The following is a 15,578-nucleotide window of genomic DNA, read 5'->3' on the forward strand; positions in this document are numbered from 1 at the left end:
GATAAGAGTGCCTTTGCCCACCTGAAGCCTCGGGCCACACCATCCCAGTCTGACTGGAGAATTTGTATGTACAATGTGATTATGACGAACACCTGCTTCCTTCCTGGGGCCTGGAGCCTACCTGAGGTCACACAGGTGTTGTACGCCCAGGAGATGGAGCCTGATAAAATCCTTCAACGCCCAAGCTCAGCAGGGTCCCAGGCTGGCGAACCTCTGCACCTGTTTTCACACATCACGTGCTGCGCCATGGGACTCCCCTGGGAGGGACCCGGGGAAGCTTCCACTTAATTTCCTCTGGACATCGCCCCGCAGACCCCTTCCCTTTGCTGCCTTTCCTCTGTATCCTTTTGCTATAATAAACGAAAACCAGAAATATAACAGCCTCTGAGCCCTGTAAATCCTTCTGGTGAACGGCTGACCTTGAGGGCGGTGCTGGGGATCCTGAGACGGCAGGATTTCTACCAAAGAAAGAATCTGTCCAAGGCCCTGAGGTAGACCAAAGGCAAACTGAAAATAGCAGCAGGGAAGAGTGACCGTGAGAGACTGACCATTTCTGCCTCCCATTTCTAAAGTCTTTTACAGAGAAGGATGAACAAAAAACTGTGGGTTGAACAGTATAAATATGACAGAGTTTACCTAAGTCCTCAATAACCATACAACTTTTTGAATCACCGAAACCATACAGGAGTGGAAAAGGAGAAAAAAAATGTACATTATTAAATCTATTAAAGAAGTACAGAAAATGTATCTTCTAACGAATCAGACTTAGACCTATATTTAATTTTAACTTCTTTATGGAAAAGGACAGCTAATAATTCTCACATTGAAAATGTCAGGTTTTAAACTAAACTTTCCCACTTGGAGCTTCCATTTCAAAATGTTTTAACTGACAGAAAGCTTTATGGCCAAGAAACTACAGTTAAAGAAATCATTTCTGATAATACAATTATCTAAATAAAGACATGTAAAAATAAAAAATTAGAGTAAAATAACAGAAAGATTGACCAACAAAATATAAGTGTGCCCTGGCCCCTCACACGTCTCTGCAGTTTAGGTTCCAAACCATAAAGTTAGGGTGCTGGACTCAATGTCTTCTTCAGCTTCCCACTGGAACTTTTTTTGTCAAATAAACCACGAATTATGTTACAGTTAACGTTTTTTGAGAGCAGACCAATGGATATACTCATTGTAAACCTTAATATATTTGTAGGAGAAAACAATGACAACCTCATGTCTGACACGGGCATCTCCGAGGCTGAAAATGTCAGTGGTACCAAATGGGTCCTACACAAGTTCAGCATCATCGATGCACATTTAGTTAATACGGCAACTTCTTCACTAAACATGGACAGAGCCCTTCAAACTGACGGCCACTACTACTTGCAGAAGGTTGCCAATCAAATACACCTTTAACAAATCCGAGAGATGAAGAAGAATAAAATGTCGTGCGGCAAAGGCGAGACTCAGCTTCAAGGCGAAGCGCACTGTTCCTGCTTTACAAGAAGCCATTAGCTTTGGCATCAAAAATTATTTTTTTAGACACACCTGCTCTACAGTGAATAGAGTCATAACAAGATTCTAGTTTATTTTTAGAGTGTGCTGATTAATATCTTTCAGAATATTCTGAAATGGGTCAAAAACATTTAGTGAGTCATGTGTGGCATGTCACACTGGTAGTCACATTTAGGACATCTTTGAATGAAACTACGTGCATCCACAGAACCATCTCCCACCAGGAACCCAACGCTCAATACACCCACTGGCGTGCTGTTTTCCTCATGACTCCATCCAAACAAGGGGCATGATGAGTAGTGCGCATGGGTGAAATTTCAAAGTAAGGAATAATAAAATTAAGGTAGTTTATTATAAGTTTTCTTTCTCTTTCATGGGATGGAACTAGTATAGAGGAAATCGAAACATAATTCTTTTGCTTCTATCCTGATAAGAGAACCAAAGTAATAAAAATACTGATTCTTCCAGAACAGAAACAACAGATAACACTCAGGAGTATGCACTACTGCCCGGGTAGACCCTCAAGATCCCCGCACGTGAAGGTCAACAAAACACTAGGCTCATAACAAACATGCGAGAAAACAAGCCGCTGTGAGTAAGAGTCAGGGGGTCACCACCAACAGTTGTAAAGCCCACGGACCCCAGATGTTACAATTTGGATTCAGAATAGAGACATCAACCCCATCGGAAATGATAAAAAAAAAAAAAGGAGGGGACAGAAAAATTAGTTAACAATAAGGGCCACAAAAGATGGCCTGGCAGACTGAAGAACGGGGGGTGGGGGGAGAGATAAAACTTGAAAAATAAATAAAAATCCAACAAATGCACTAGACATCAAATTGGCCACAGCTGAGGGGGGTTGGTGATCTGAAAGATTTCTGTGAATCCAGATCTCAGGGAGACAGGAGTTGAGAACAAAAAAGAGGCGTCAATAGATACAGTCTGAGAAGTTCTGATGGAGATCTCAACTGAAATCTCAGGAGGAATAACTAAGAAGGAAGAAAAGGCAGTATCTGAGCAGACGCCAATGAAGACATCTCCAGGACCTATTAAAATGACAGGAACCCAGAGGTCCTGGCCACACAACACAGATCAAGCAGGAAAAATAACTGGGAATCCCACCTAGTTTGTAATAAAACTGCAAAACACTGAGGACAAGTAAGGATCTTAAAGCCACCCAGAGAGAGGAGACAGATGAATAGACTACGACAGCTATTTCTCAACAGCAGCCACAGGGATCATACACAGCAGAGAACACCGCCGAAGTTCTGAGGGAGAACGACTCCCATGTGGTTCTGAACCAGAACCGCGGTGCTCCCAGCAACACCATCCTTCAAGCAGAAAGAGAACAGAGACGCGGGAGCTGCGAACAGCACAATGAACAATCTCAAACTGATGGCTATCTACCGAGCTCACTGCACAGCCAGAGCAGACACGTTCACTCAAGCAAAGCTGAACCCCTGGCAAAATCTCAACATGCAAGACGATGAAACAAGTCCAAAGAGTCTGAACAACGAGTTCAAATGAACCACAGTCTCTAACCACAGTGCAAATTAGTGTGGAAATGAACCAAAAGGGATAAAATTTTAAAGCCCTATGTGATCACTTCCATTTCTACCAACATAGTGGACCCAATGTCCTGGCCACAGTGCTCATTGAAAACAACTAAAAATGCTGAATAAAATATTTTTTCAAGTCTTCTGAAAGCTTCTATGAGCTGAATAACAAATGAACAAAACCAAACCAAAAGACCTACTCAGACCAATGATGGAAGGCAGAGGGCTCAGGGGAGAGCTAGAGTCAGCTTCTGCCCTAAGGCCGGAACTGAGGTGGGCACACGCATGCTGTAAAACGTGACAACCAGCAAACAAAAGTGACAGAAAGATAAATACACAGTGCAGGAGCACGGCTGCCTGCCTGGAGTGAAGGGGTTGGGACGGGGTGTGTCACAGGGACGTGGGGCCAGGAAACATCAGGCATGTTCTCTTCCTCTAGGCAGTGGGATCAGAGGTATTCATTTTATTACTAAGTATCACACCTTACTAAAGAACACATGTATCAGATGAAAGAACACATGTATCAGACGTTACAGAATCTAAACATGTCATCAAAACCTGAGCCCCTTAAAAGTGGATCAATTTAGCTTGGAATTCAGTGAAATTAGATGTATGCATATGTGTATGCATCTTAACATATTTGCATCAAAAATTAAATAACTTTAAAATTAAATAATGGGTGTCATCAAATTCTGAGGCTCTTATAAAATAATTTCTCTCAGAATTTGGTGAAAATTTCCACACACAAGTTCTTACAGATATTTCAGCTGCATTCTCAGTTCAAAAGACTTTGGCTATAAATAGCTGAAAGGCCAATTTTTTATTTATACTTTTTTTTTTGGCATGTTTGTTTAAATAGGAGGAAGTTCTGAATTCCTAATTGATTTTTCAACACTGAAATTAAATCTGTTCCCAAGTTGGGTACTGCCTGGGTAGGATAACGTTTGGATCACCTCTAATAGTTCTAGAAAGAAAGAAATTCTAGTTCTAGAACTTCCATGCACAGACCAGGATAGACTCTGCACTGGAAGATTATCACAAGAAGTCAAATAAATATAAAATTACTTGCCAAAGCAGCAATGCAAAAATCATACTATTTCTAAAACTTTGTCAGATGAGGGTAAAATAAATGTACATTTTTCTCACATAAATGGAACTATATTACACGCTTTATTTTTTATATGGCCTGTTTTAAACAGTAGCATTTAACATCACAACTTCCATACCCATGAACAGAGCCACAGTTCACTAGTTATAGGCCTGGATAAGCAGTAACACCGGCCATCAACACGGGAAAGAGGTGTTACTATGACCACACTTCTATTTCCCTTAAATTACAAGTACTTGGTAGGATATTATAAAAGCATATACAAAATGAAAGTAATTATTAGGACAGATAATTTAAGTGACGTTTTAGAATATTTTCTGGACTTTCTAAAACTGTAACATAAGATTTAACAATTTTAAAATATTTAAAAGGGGACAGGCTGAAGAAGAGAAGTTCTAGAAATGGATGAAACCAGAAGGTGGGGTGGAGGGGCTGGAAGGTTTGCATACAGAGCACATGGGAAGGAAGAGGTGTGTCCCATCCCACAGTGTGCGGCTCACATTTGTATTGGGACACCCAAGTGGAAACGCTGAATCCTCTAAAGCCTGGCACTGTGTACAGGCTGAATTCCATGTGTTACTGGGCAGGTATATGGTAGACAATCAGACCTCACTTAATCAACATAAAGACCCTATGCAGGAGGTGTTATATACCTACATGTGAAGAAACTAAGGGAGGCACCTGGAGTCACAGAGCTGTGAGATGCAGAACAGGCACAGTATGCGGGCTAACGACACCTCACACCTCTCGGGCTTTATAGAGGCCACTCACCCGAATCACAGACTGCAGTAAGATACGTCCTATTAGTAAGAGGAAATGTGGGATACACCGGTACGTGTGCTAGCTTTTAATCATATACACAGAAGCAAGGTCTTCCGAAAGGAAAAAGTAGGACAACCTAGTAACAGTGTGAAAGGAACATAAAAGTTGCCAACTTTTAGGTTAGCCTAGAAATTATAAAAAGGAATAACTGAGAGCTATTTAGGCCCGTCTCATGCATCCTGGAAATCAATGTCACTAAAGGAGTCATGGATATAGATATAGATACCAGTGATATAGATCATCTACGAGAGAGAAGAATACAATATAAATACATCCGTTAACTAAACTCTGTCACCTCCTTCACCAAAATATGAAGCTGGGCAGACGGCTAGAGGGCCAGACGCAGGGACGCAGAAGAGAGGCAGCCTGTAAACTGAAACCGCTCCGTAATGAGTAGGCCTCACACATGCTCAGCTGGAGTCCAAACAGGACTCTGCTTCGTTGAACGCAACTCCCTCTCCCATTCGACTCCGTATTATTATAAATCTTCAAAAGTTCCCACAAGTACCTCACCTAACACCTTACATTTCCTATATGACTTCTACTTCACGGACAAGAAAACATCTCAAGAGCTGGATGCTGCTCTCACAGGCTGGATCTTAAAAGCAGGAATATCCACTTACCTCAACAGAGAAATGAAACCATGTACCTTGCCCTCCTACCGAATCCCGCCCACCTTTTCTCCTTCCTGACACTGAGTGACTGGGTTGACGCCGTCGGCCTCTTTCTTCTTCATTTTCATGCTCCAGTTCGTTCAGTCTCTAGTCCTAGCAAATCCATCCACTAAATTTGCTTCCTACCACACCGTTGGACCTCCCAGCTTTCTAGCTTCCTGCCCAAATGGGTGACAAGCCCCCACCAGGTTACAGCCTTTTCAAGACCCAATCCATCCCGGGTACAGACATCACATCAGGGTGGTCTTATTTAAAAAAAAATTCTGATCATGACATTTGCTACTTAAATTCTATAAATGCTCCCAATTATCTGCAGGAGAAAACCTAAAACCCTCTCTTTACATGATGTGGTCCCATCTCTCTCATCCGTTTCCTTTCAAATCATTTTAGCTCAGATTTAAATGCACCACGTTTTCTAAAGTACCTCTCTTCCTCACCTACAAAGTTGGAGACTCCTTAAAGCAGGGGTCCGCAACCCCTAGGCCGTGGACTGGTACCGGCCCACGGCCTGTTAGGAACTGGGCCGCACAGCAGGAGGTGAGCGGCAGGAGGGCGCAAAGCTTCACCTGCCGCTCCCCATCGCTCCCCATCCCTCACATCACCGCCTGAACTACCACCCTCCCCACTCCATGGAAAAACTGTCCTCCACGAAACCGGTCTCTGGTGCCAAAAATGTTGGAGACCGCTGCGTTAAAGGACGGTTTGCAGGGGAGCCGCCTGGACCCCAAACCTCCCCTGTGTTAGCACCTCCGCCCAGGCATGGCCACACCATTTGTGCTTACAAACAGCACGGGATTGAACACAAAGATGCTGTTTACAGGCAATCCACTAGACTGAGGAATTTAGAAGTACAGATTATGTCATTAATTTCTGCATTCTTGACCCCGAATAGACATTTAATGAATAATTTTATTAAAATAAAAAATTTCCCAGCGTATTTAATTGCAAAATTGTATGTACAAATGTCTCGCTGATATTCATTAGACTTTTTTTAAACTCTTCACAAATACTTACAAGTAACATTTATTTGACTGGAAAACTGTTTTGGTTCATTTATGCCACAAGTATTTATTGTCTAACTAACACGGGGTAAAAAGAAAGCTCCTTTTAGTGTAAAAAAGTCAATTCTGCTTTGTTGTGCAAAGTGCTATTGAGATTATACGGGTATAGTTGGCTCTGAATAAACATCTGACAAATTTGTTGATATTCAGGCATAATTACACTTGAATTAAAGACAGAACAATGGTTGTGTCACTTAGGACTTCCTGTCTCTACTTAAAAGAAGTATCTTTTAAGATTTGCCCAAGCATACAAAAATTCAGTGTCAACAATTCATAATTTCTTACTAATTATAAGAATCTCACTGCCCTACGGTGACAAATTTATATTCTCCCAAATGTTAGGTGTAATCTAATTCTAAAATAAAACCATGAAATAAATAGGATTCAAAGAAACAAAGAAAAAAAATGTTATTAAAGCATCCTCCTGTACCTGTTGATAGAAGAAATTCAGAGTTGGCTTGTCTTCAGTAAACTGGTTTAGAAATCCTTTTGGCAAATAACGAATTCTCAATTCATATCTAAAAAATAATTAACAAAATCAAGCAATTAGAAATAAGTCATTTTCTCAATTCATAGTCTACAAAATTATTTTGAGTGTGGCACTGCCAATTACTCTGAAATATTATTTTAAAAATAAGTTAAAATATAATCAATTAATCCGTCAATGTAAATGTTTTTTTTTTCAGCACAAAAACGTGCATGTGAGTATGCTACAGCTTGAGGATTCTGCAGGAGACAGAGCCTAATGAGAGGCCCAGAGGGCGCCCAGAAGTCCCTCCAGCCCCACTGCCCAGGGGCAGCACCACCTTCCACTCCCCAGAGGTGAGCTCTGCATGCCTGGAGGTACAAAGGATGTACTCCCGTGTGTCTGGCTTCCTTCATTCACCAATATGCTCGTGAGACTCCTCCCTATCGAGTAACTGCAGTTTGCTCATAGCTGACAGTCCTGCACTGTATAATAGACCACAATCATTCATCCACATTACTGTGATGCCGTTTGAGTAGTTTCCAACTTGGGGCTATTAAGAATAATGCTACGAGCACTCTTTATATTCCTCTAAAAAAGTAATTTTGCTCAGGAAGCCAAACTTCAAGAATGGTCAAAACAAACGAATTTCACCAGAATGCTCTCTCTGTGCCTCATTCTGTGTATGTGTGTGTCCACCCATATGAACACTCACATGCATGCCTTTTGGTGAACATATGTACACATCTCTGCTGGATGCAGACCAGGAGCATCATCACTGGATCCTAACGAACACACACACTAGGCAGCGCAGATGTGACCAAAGAGTAAGGTAAAGAGCTGCACCAATGTACACTCCCACAAGCAGCACGGGGCGCTCTGGTTCCACTATTCCTCACCTCTACTTGGTACTTCTAACCTTTTCATTTTAGGACCTCTGATATTTACAGCAAGAGTACACAGTGGTTTTAATTAGTACTTCCTTGATGAGTAACACAAATGGGCACTTCTTCATTTGATAATTGACCATTTTTGGTTATCTTCTTTTGTGAAGTGTCTATTAAAGCTTTTGTCCCTTTTTTACTGAGTCGTCCCCCCCCCCCCACCCCCCCCCTTATTTTTTGGGTTTTTTTTTTTTTTTTTTTTTTTTTTTGCAGTATGTGGGCCTCTCACCATTGTGGCCTCTCCCGTTGCGGAGCACAGGCTCCAGACGCGCAGGCTCAGCGGCCATGGCTCACGGGCCCAGCCGCTCCGCGGCACGTACGATCTTCCCAGACCGGGGCATGAACCCGTGTCCCCTGCATCGGCAGGCGGACTCTCAACCACTGCACCAGGGAAGCCCTGTAGGTATTCTTTACATGTTCTGGACGTAAGGCCTTTGTTAGACTTAGTGAATATCCTCTCCCACTCTATGGCTTGCCTTTCACTATTTTAATGGTACCTTTTAAAAATTATTTTTAAAATCTTTTTATTTTAACAGTATCTTTTGAGGAAGAAAGTTTGTGATTTTTATGCAGTCCTATTTATTCCTTTTCTTTTTAATAAATTATCTTAGTGTTTTGTTTATAAAATATTTGCCTACACAAAGGTTATAAAGATACGAATTTTTTCTACAAGTTTCATAAACTGATCTTTTAAAAATGTATTGGGCTCACAGGGAAAACAACGCAAAGTAATCAGTACAATTCTTTTGGTTCAATTAAGGGCAGAAAAAATGCAAGATACACATACACAAGTTCTGCTGAGATTTTTAAGTGTCCGTCTTATTAAAAGACACAATTGCCAAACAATGAGGTTCCACTGTACTTCTGCTCTCTGAAGGAGTTCCAGTAACTCACCGCAGATATTTTACACTGGGCAACTACTTGTAGAAGCACAACAGGGTTCCTTTATTTTGAGTTTAGGACTTACCAGGCACCTTATATGAACCATTTCTCTTAATCAACATAATAATCAAAGAACAAAAGTGTACTTATTTACATTCAGCAGACCAGGTGAACAATGCTGGCAAAAGCAAGCAACCAGTTCCCAGGCTGGAAGCTCCAGGATCAAACAGGCTGCAGGAGGCTTTGGTATTAATGTTACTCCATTTTAATGGTTTAAAGAAAAAAAAAACTGGTCCAAAAGTCAAACATTTGGCAGCCTGGCTCCACCTCCACGCTCTTAGCATCCAGCATCCTGATGATGACATCAACTAACGTTTAGGGACTACTCAGGATATGACAGAAATGGTGAGCAGCATTTTAACCAGATGACTTCTTTTCATCAGCAACAACCCCACAGAAGCAGAGAGAATGTGGGCTCTGGATCAAGACCGCCTGCGCCTGAATTCTGGCTCCATCACTCGTTCACTGTCTGCCATCACCTCTCTGTGCCTCGATTTCCTGATCAGGACGCCAGGAGAAGCGAATGAGCTGCCACTGCGCGCCATCACAACCATCTTGACGCTTCATCTACCTCATCAGTCATTACTCGACGAAGATTTACTTTGGCACTAACCACCTACAGGCACAATTCGAGAGGCTGGGAAGACATTAGTGAGTAAAACAGGCACAAAGTACCAGCCTTCAAAGAGTCTCTACTTTTGTGATGGAAGCCAGACAGCAAACACATAAGTATCTTTGAGGTGGTAGGTAATGTGATAAAGGCAAATAAGGGGAGTAACAAGTGATGAAGTACTATTTTATAAAGGGAGCTGGTGAAGGTCACTCTGACTCAGTGATACCTGAAGGAAGATCTAAAGGAAGGGAGTTATGCAGTTATGTGCGGGGGGGGGGGGGGGGATGTGTAAAGGCCCTGAGGCCAGAGGGTGCTTGGGGGCAAATGCAGCTATAGTCACTGACCGAGGGCAGTGAGTAACAGGGCTTCCGGGGGGCGTGGGATCAGGAGCCTGCAGATCTCACAGGACCCTCTGCTCATCATGGTGGTGGTGCTCATCCCAGTGAGAAAGGAAGCACCAGGGGCACCATGGCCAGCACAGTAACATCACATTACTGAGGCCTAGCCAGGTAGTACTAGGTAGGGCAGACAACAGGCACCAAAGGGAGGCCAGGAGGGGACTGGCCAGAAATAGTGACCAGGTTACTATTTCACCCAATTTTCATAGATGGGGGAGAAACGAATTTTGGGAATTAGGTAATTTTGCCAAGGTGCCACAGCTATTAGGAGGCAGACCTGGGATTCCACTTCAACATGCCTGAATGCCCAGAGGCAGAATGAAACTAAGAGAAGGCACCTGTGCTTAGAAACAGAGAGGAACGTAAGTTGATCTTGGTCACGGGGGTGGGCAAGGTCTTTAGATCGTACCTGCTTCAGCCCACTACCGTCTAGCATATTCCCCCTCACAACCCTACGGAAACTTTGCTCAAGGCCTCCCACTTTAATTCCAGTCCAAACACCTCACCCCAGTCCTTAAACCGCAGCACCTGAAGCCCACAGCCTATCCGCCCGCTCGCACCAGCATCGCCACTCCCTTCTCCTCCGTGAAACTCACCGTCTTCCTCATACTTCTGCTGCTCTTCTAAGAGCCTGGCTGTGTCCTGACACATTTCCACGTCTCTGCTCTAGGCCACTCCATGGATTTCTGAGCAGCAGCTAACTACAACATGCCCCAAATAAAACCATCCTTTTGCTTCTACTAAGTAATATATTAACATTAATGCCACCAACAACTAACTTCCTCAGTCTTACCTCCAACTATGAGCACCAAGATAGATACTCACATGCTAACGGACTACTGATGGGGAGGGGCAGGAAATGTTTTTGAAAAGTTGAGCTGGATGAAGATCTCATAACCCTGATAGGAGAAGGATTAGCTGGTCAGACTGTGAGTAGTGAAATAAACAAAAGTACAATTTCACAGAACTACACAGATGACCCGCATAAACAATGTGGTGTGGACAGCTCTTTCTTACAGTAGACTTCCAATTTAAAAACCCTAGAAGGAAGGGTAGAAACAGAAACTCACCATTTGGCAAAAATTACAGTAATGAATACTGCAAAAAAGAATCACCAATGATGCTGAGATTAGTGGGTGAAAATACAATGAGAAACAGAGTATATGCACAGTCTCTGTACATCCCCAGAAGATATTACTTAACTACAAAGGGGAAAATAATAACTTTATAACAGAGAAACCTGGCCACCACCTTACATCAAATGATCCAAGTTAAAACCGCCAGTAAAATGAGTCATAGCATCATCGAAGACTTCCTGCTAAAATGCAGTGAGAAAACCAACACCTTGGCTGTGGTGCTCTTCCCCAAATGCATAAGCTTAATATAATCATGAGAAAAAAAAAAAAAAAAACAGACAAACCCAAATTGGGGAACACGGTACAACCAGCCAGTGTTCTTCAAAAGGGTCAAGGTCATCAAAGACAAAGACAGCCTGAGGACTTGTCCCAGATTAGAGAAGGCAACAGGACACTGAGACACAGGGTGCTCTGATCTAGATCCTGGGCCAGAGAAGGGACAACTGTGAAATTTGATGACGTCTGTAGATTAGTTAATAGTATTGTATCAATGTTAAGTTCCTGGTTTCAATATCTGGACTATGTTTAAGTAAGATTTTAACATTTAGCGAAGCTGACTGAAGGGTACACAGGATTTCTGTGTACTGTTTTTGCAACTTTTGATACATATTGAGAATAAAAAGAAATTCTCACATACCTAAGACTGACTATTCTGTAGCTGTAATAACAAATAACCACCAGAACGAGTTTTAAACCAGCCTGGTCAATAAACATCACTCTTGTATAGCCACAGACCGGCCAGAAATCTGTTCATCTTTGTGCTGTCAGTGTCTGGTGCAGGAGCATCCAATAAATGTTCAATTAATAAATCAGCAAATTTGGAAGTCCATCCTGTTTTTTAAAGGCGTCACTTCCAAACTTGTCAGAATGTTCCTCTATTTACTCTCTTACTGCTTTAAATCTTCTAAAGAACTCTTGTTGAATTCAGTGTTATAATGAAAGACTAGCTTTTCAAATTAAGGTATAGGCACACGGAATGTCATTTCAAGATAACATAGACAACTATCAAAATACAATCTAAAACTTCCTAAGCTATCATTAGTCATTTTCTTTTGTCATCTTTGAAAAGGGAAACCTTTCCTCTACAAAAAAGACTTTTTTTTTTCCTGCAAAGGTCTGGAAAAAAAAAAAAAAATCATCCCTTTGCAGAGCGAGGAGAGGAGCTGCTCAACAGCCGTGAGCAGGAGAATGTGAACCACATCTGATAACGATGAAAAGGACTTTCTTTTTCACTTGCTCTGCAGAAGCCCCACAATTCTCTCTCAAATGCCAAGAGAGCCTCCTCTCAGACCTGGCTCTCAAAGCCCTGAATCCTACACCAAAAGGACTGGGCCATTTAATATCTGATTAACCTGCTCAGAAGTCAGACCAGTCCATGTAGGTGATTCCAGATAACCAAAATTTAGTTATCAAAACTTAACTAGAATTTAATTATCTAGGTGCAAAACTTTAAAGTTTAAATCTGTTTGGTAGAAATCTCTCAAAACTGCATGATACCTTTTGCTACACTATAAACTAGGTATGGTACTGTAATTCAAACTTTTTTGGCTGACTCAAGATCCTAGCAAACACGATCTACCTAACCGAGATCTCCCAGGACCCCAGGGACAGATGAGCAAGTGCCTGGTCCCTGAAAGACTGGGAAGGAAGCAGGGCCCGTGCCTGTGCACGCAGCACAGTGGCCTCGGGCTCTGCCTCAGGACCCGAGGATTCCACACAAGTCCCTGAGGGCCCTTAAGAGGATGGGAGGGGGCAGGGTGCTCTCCTCACAGAGGCTCTAGACAGCGCATCTCCCCCGATCCTTTATTTACATGTTCAATATTGTCTTACCCATCTGATGTGTTCCCAACAATATTCTTAGGTTTATTTTTGTTTTTACTTTGTAAAAGTATATCATGCTGTATGTCATCTCCTGGGACTTTTTGTTTTTTAACTGAGGTAAAATTCACATAAAAAGTAACCATTTTAGGGAATTCCCTGGCGGTCCAGTGGTCAGGACTCCACGCTCTCACTGCCAGAGCCCGGGTTCAATCCTGCTTGGGGAACTAAGATCCTGCAAGCCGCGTGGCGCACCACCCCACCCCGCGAAGGTAACCACTTTGATGCGTGCAACTCAATGGTGTTGCTATTTAGTGCAGTCACACAGGTATCCTGGGACTGCCTTTTGTCACACGATGGTATCTGTCTAAGATTTATCCACACTGTTGCAAGCCCTGATCATTCATTTTGACTAGTGTAACATTCCACTGTGAATATTCTGCAACTGACTTAACCATCACTGGTTATTCTACGAACGTTCTTGGGTCTCTAGCCTAGTAGAGAAATGCAAGAGTCTCTCGAGGACAGAACTTGAAGTGGAACAGCAGGATAGAAGGGCATGTCATGAGGATGCTATGCCATTTTCCCAAATTTTTTTTACCAATTTACATTCTCCCCAGCAGGGCAGGCAAGATCCTGTCAGATCCATAACCTCTCCTGCTATTAATTCTGTCAGACAACTTACTTTTTGCCAACCAGACAGTGTAAGATGGAATCTAATGGCCTAGATTCGTACTTCCCTGAGCACTGAGAAAGACGATAGTGTCTTCCTGTGATTACTAGTCAAACTTGTCTTCTCTTTTATGAAAATAGCTCAAGTCTCATGCCAATTTGAGACTTCATATTGATCAGTAGAATATCTTCTCCTAGTTGCAACTTGTTTCTGCACTTTTTTTTTTTTGGCCGTACCTCACAGCTTGTGGGATCTTAGTTCCCTGACCAGGGACTGAACCCGCGCCCTCAGTAGTGAAAGCACAGAGTCCTAACCACCAGACCGCCAGGGAATTACCATTTCTGCAGTTTTGAAAAAACATCTTTTGATAAACAGAATGTTTTCACCTCATTAAAGTCAAATTTATTATTCTCCTCTTTCAGAGTGAATGTTTTTGGAGTATTAAGAAAACCTTCCTACTCTAGAGCCAAAGACATATTCAACTATATTTTCCATTAAGCTTTCTCTCTTTTTTTTTAAAACTTAATCCATCTCAGGTGGATTTCCGTGTATTGTTCAAGGTAGGATCTAATTTTGTTGTTATTCTTCCTACGAGGATAGCCATTTATCAAATCAGCCCTTCCTTTCCCCAATGACACGTCATGACATCTCTGTAAGGCCATCCTGCCTGAGACAGTTACGACCAAATGTGTGTGCTGCAGCTGCTTATCGAGGTCTTAGAAGAACTAAGACTCCATTAAACAAGTTTAGATCTCAGGTTTATTTAACAATATGAAGAGATATTATAGCAGATACTGCAAAAAAGAAAAATCTATGTTCAAAAACCCCACAGGAATGGAAACTAATATCCAATTATTCTGATGAATCTGGGCACTTTCATTTGAATATTAACATCCTACTTCTCAAAACTAAAGCCAGAGCTGCAGTTACCCTCACATGTCCACCCATGGACTGAGGAGGTCTCAATGTTCTGTTTCTTGTAGTCACGTACCTAACACAGGAATAAAGAAAGAGCTGGTGCATGGACCCAGTTTCTACTCTGCCACCCATTTAAGCTGTGTGACCACGGGCAGGTTATGAAGCCTCTCAGGCAATGTCTGACACACAGCAAGAAGCGTGTTAATATGAAGACTGTTACTAACGTAAACTAGTCCTGTTCAGTTCCTAGTTGATAATTTCATTATCACTGATTCAACTTCCACTTAAAATATTTTGTACTGGGTGCCTACTATATACCTGGCACGTCCAGAACCGAGCAGTGAATACAACGGAGTCCCTGAGGGACAGAGACTGTACCAGGCGGGCAGTGGGCTCTGTAGACAGAAAGGCTGGAAGAGGCCCTGGGGAAGAGGTGACAGTGGAGCACCTGCCCTAACGAAGGGAGGTCCAAGCCAGGCCGGAAATGGCAGACGAGTACACACAGCAGTTGAGCATCAAGTTCAAAAGCACCAGGAACAATCTGCTTGGTTTTTTCAAGAGCCAGTAAGAGCTCCAGTGTGGCCAAGGTCAAGCAAGTGAAAAGTTGGAAAAGATAAAGGCAGAAAGAGAAGTGAGATGAAGGGTTACTGTATTCAACAAGCAAGAAGGCTGGCAACAGAGAAGAGACCATCAAATGAGACCCTACCCTGAGTATCTAAGAAAACAGAAAACTAAGATTTCAAAGGGACCAGAGTCGCTCAAATGGAGGAAGGGGAGGAGCAGCAGACGGAGACGAGGACCCAGAAGTAAAATCACAAACTCAAGAGTGGGCCCCAGGGGTGACGGGGGGCTCCAGGGGTGACGGGGGGCTCCCGGGGTGACGGGGGGCCCCAGGGGTGACGGGGGGCTCCCGGGGTGACGGGGGGCCCCAGGGGTG

The 15,578-nt window shown here is 42.7% G+C and overlaps 1 protein-coding gene across 17 annotated transcripts in view; it reads right to left on the bottom strand.

Annotated features, from left to right (window-relative positions):
- The window catches only part of PTK2 (protein tyrosine kinase 2), a 253,726-nt gene that overhangs the window by 137,897 nt on the left and 100,251 nt on the right, over positions 1-15,578 (bottom strand). For all 17 annotated transcript variants that reach the window (XM_027077987.1, XM_027077989.1, XM_027077982.1 and 14 more), the window contains one exon: positions 7,164-7,251. In XM_027077987.1, the coding sequence (XP_026933788.1) occupies positions 7,164-7,251 (88 nt within the window). The remainder of the gene's footprint in view (positions 1-7,163; positions 7,252-15,578) is intronic.

Source organism: Aethalodelphis obliquidens, unplaced genomic scaffold (assembly GCF_003676395.1).
Source record: "Aethalodelphis obliquidens isolate GAN/ISIS:26980383/991018 unplaced genomic scaffold, ASM367639v1 scaffold41, whole genome shotgun sequence".
Classification (NCBI taxonomy): Eukaryota; Metazoa; Chordata; class Mammalia; order Artiodactyla; family Delphinidae; genus Aethalodelphis; species Aethalodelphis obliquidens.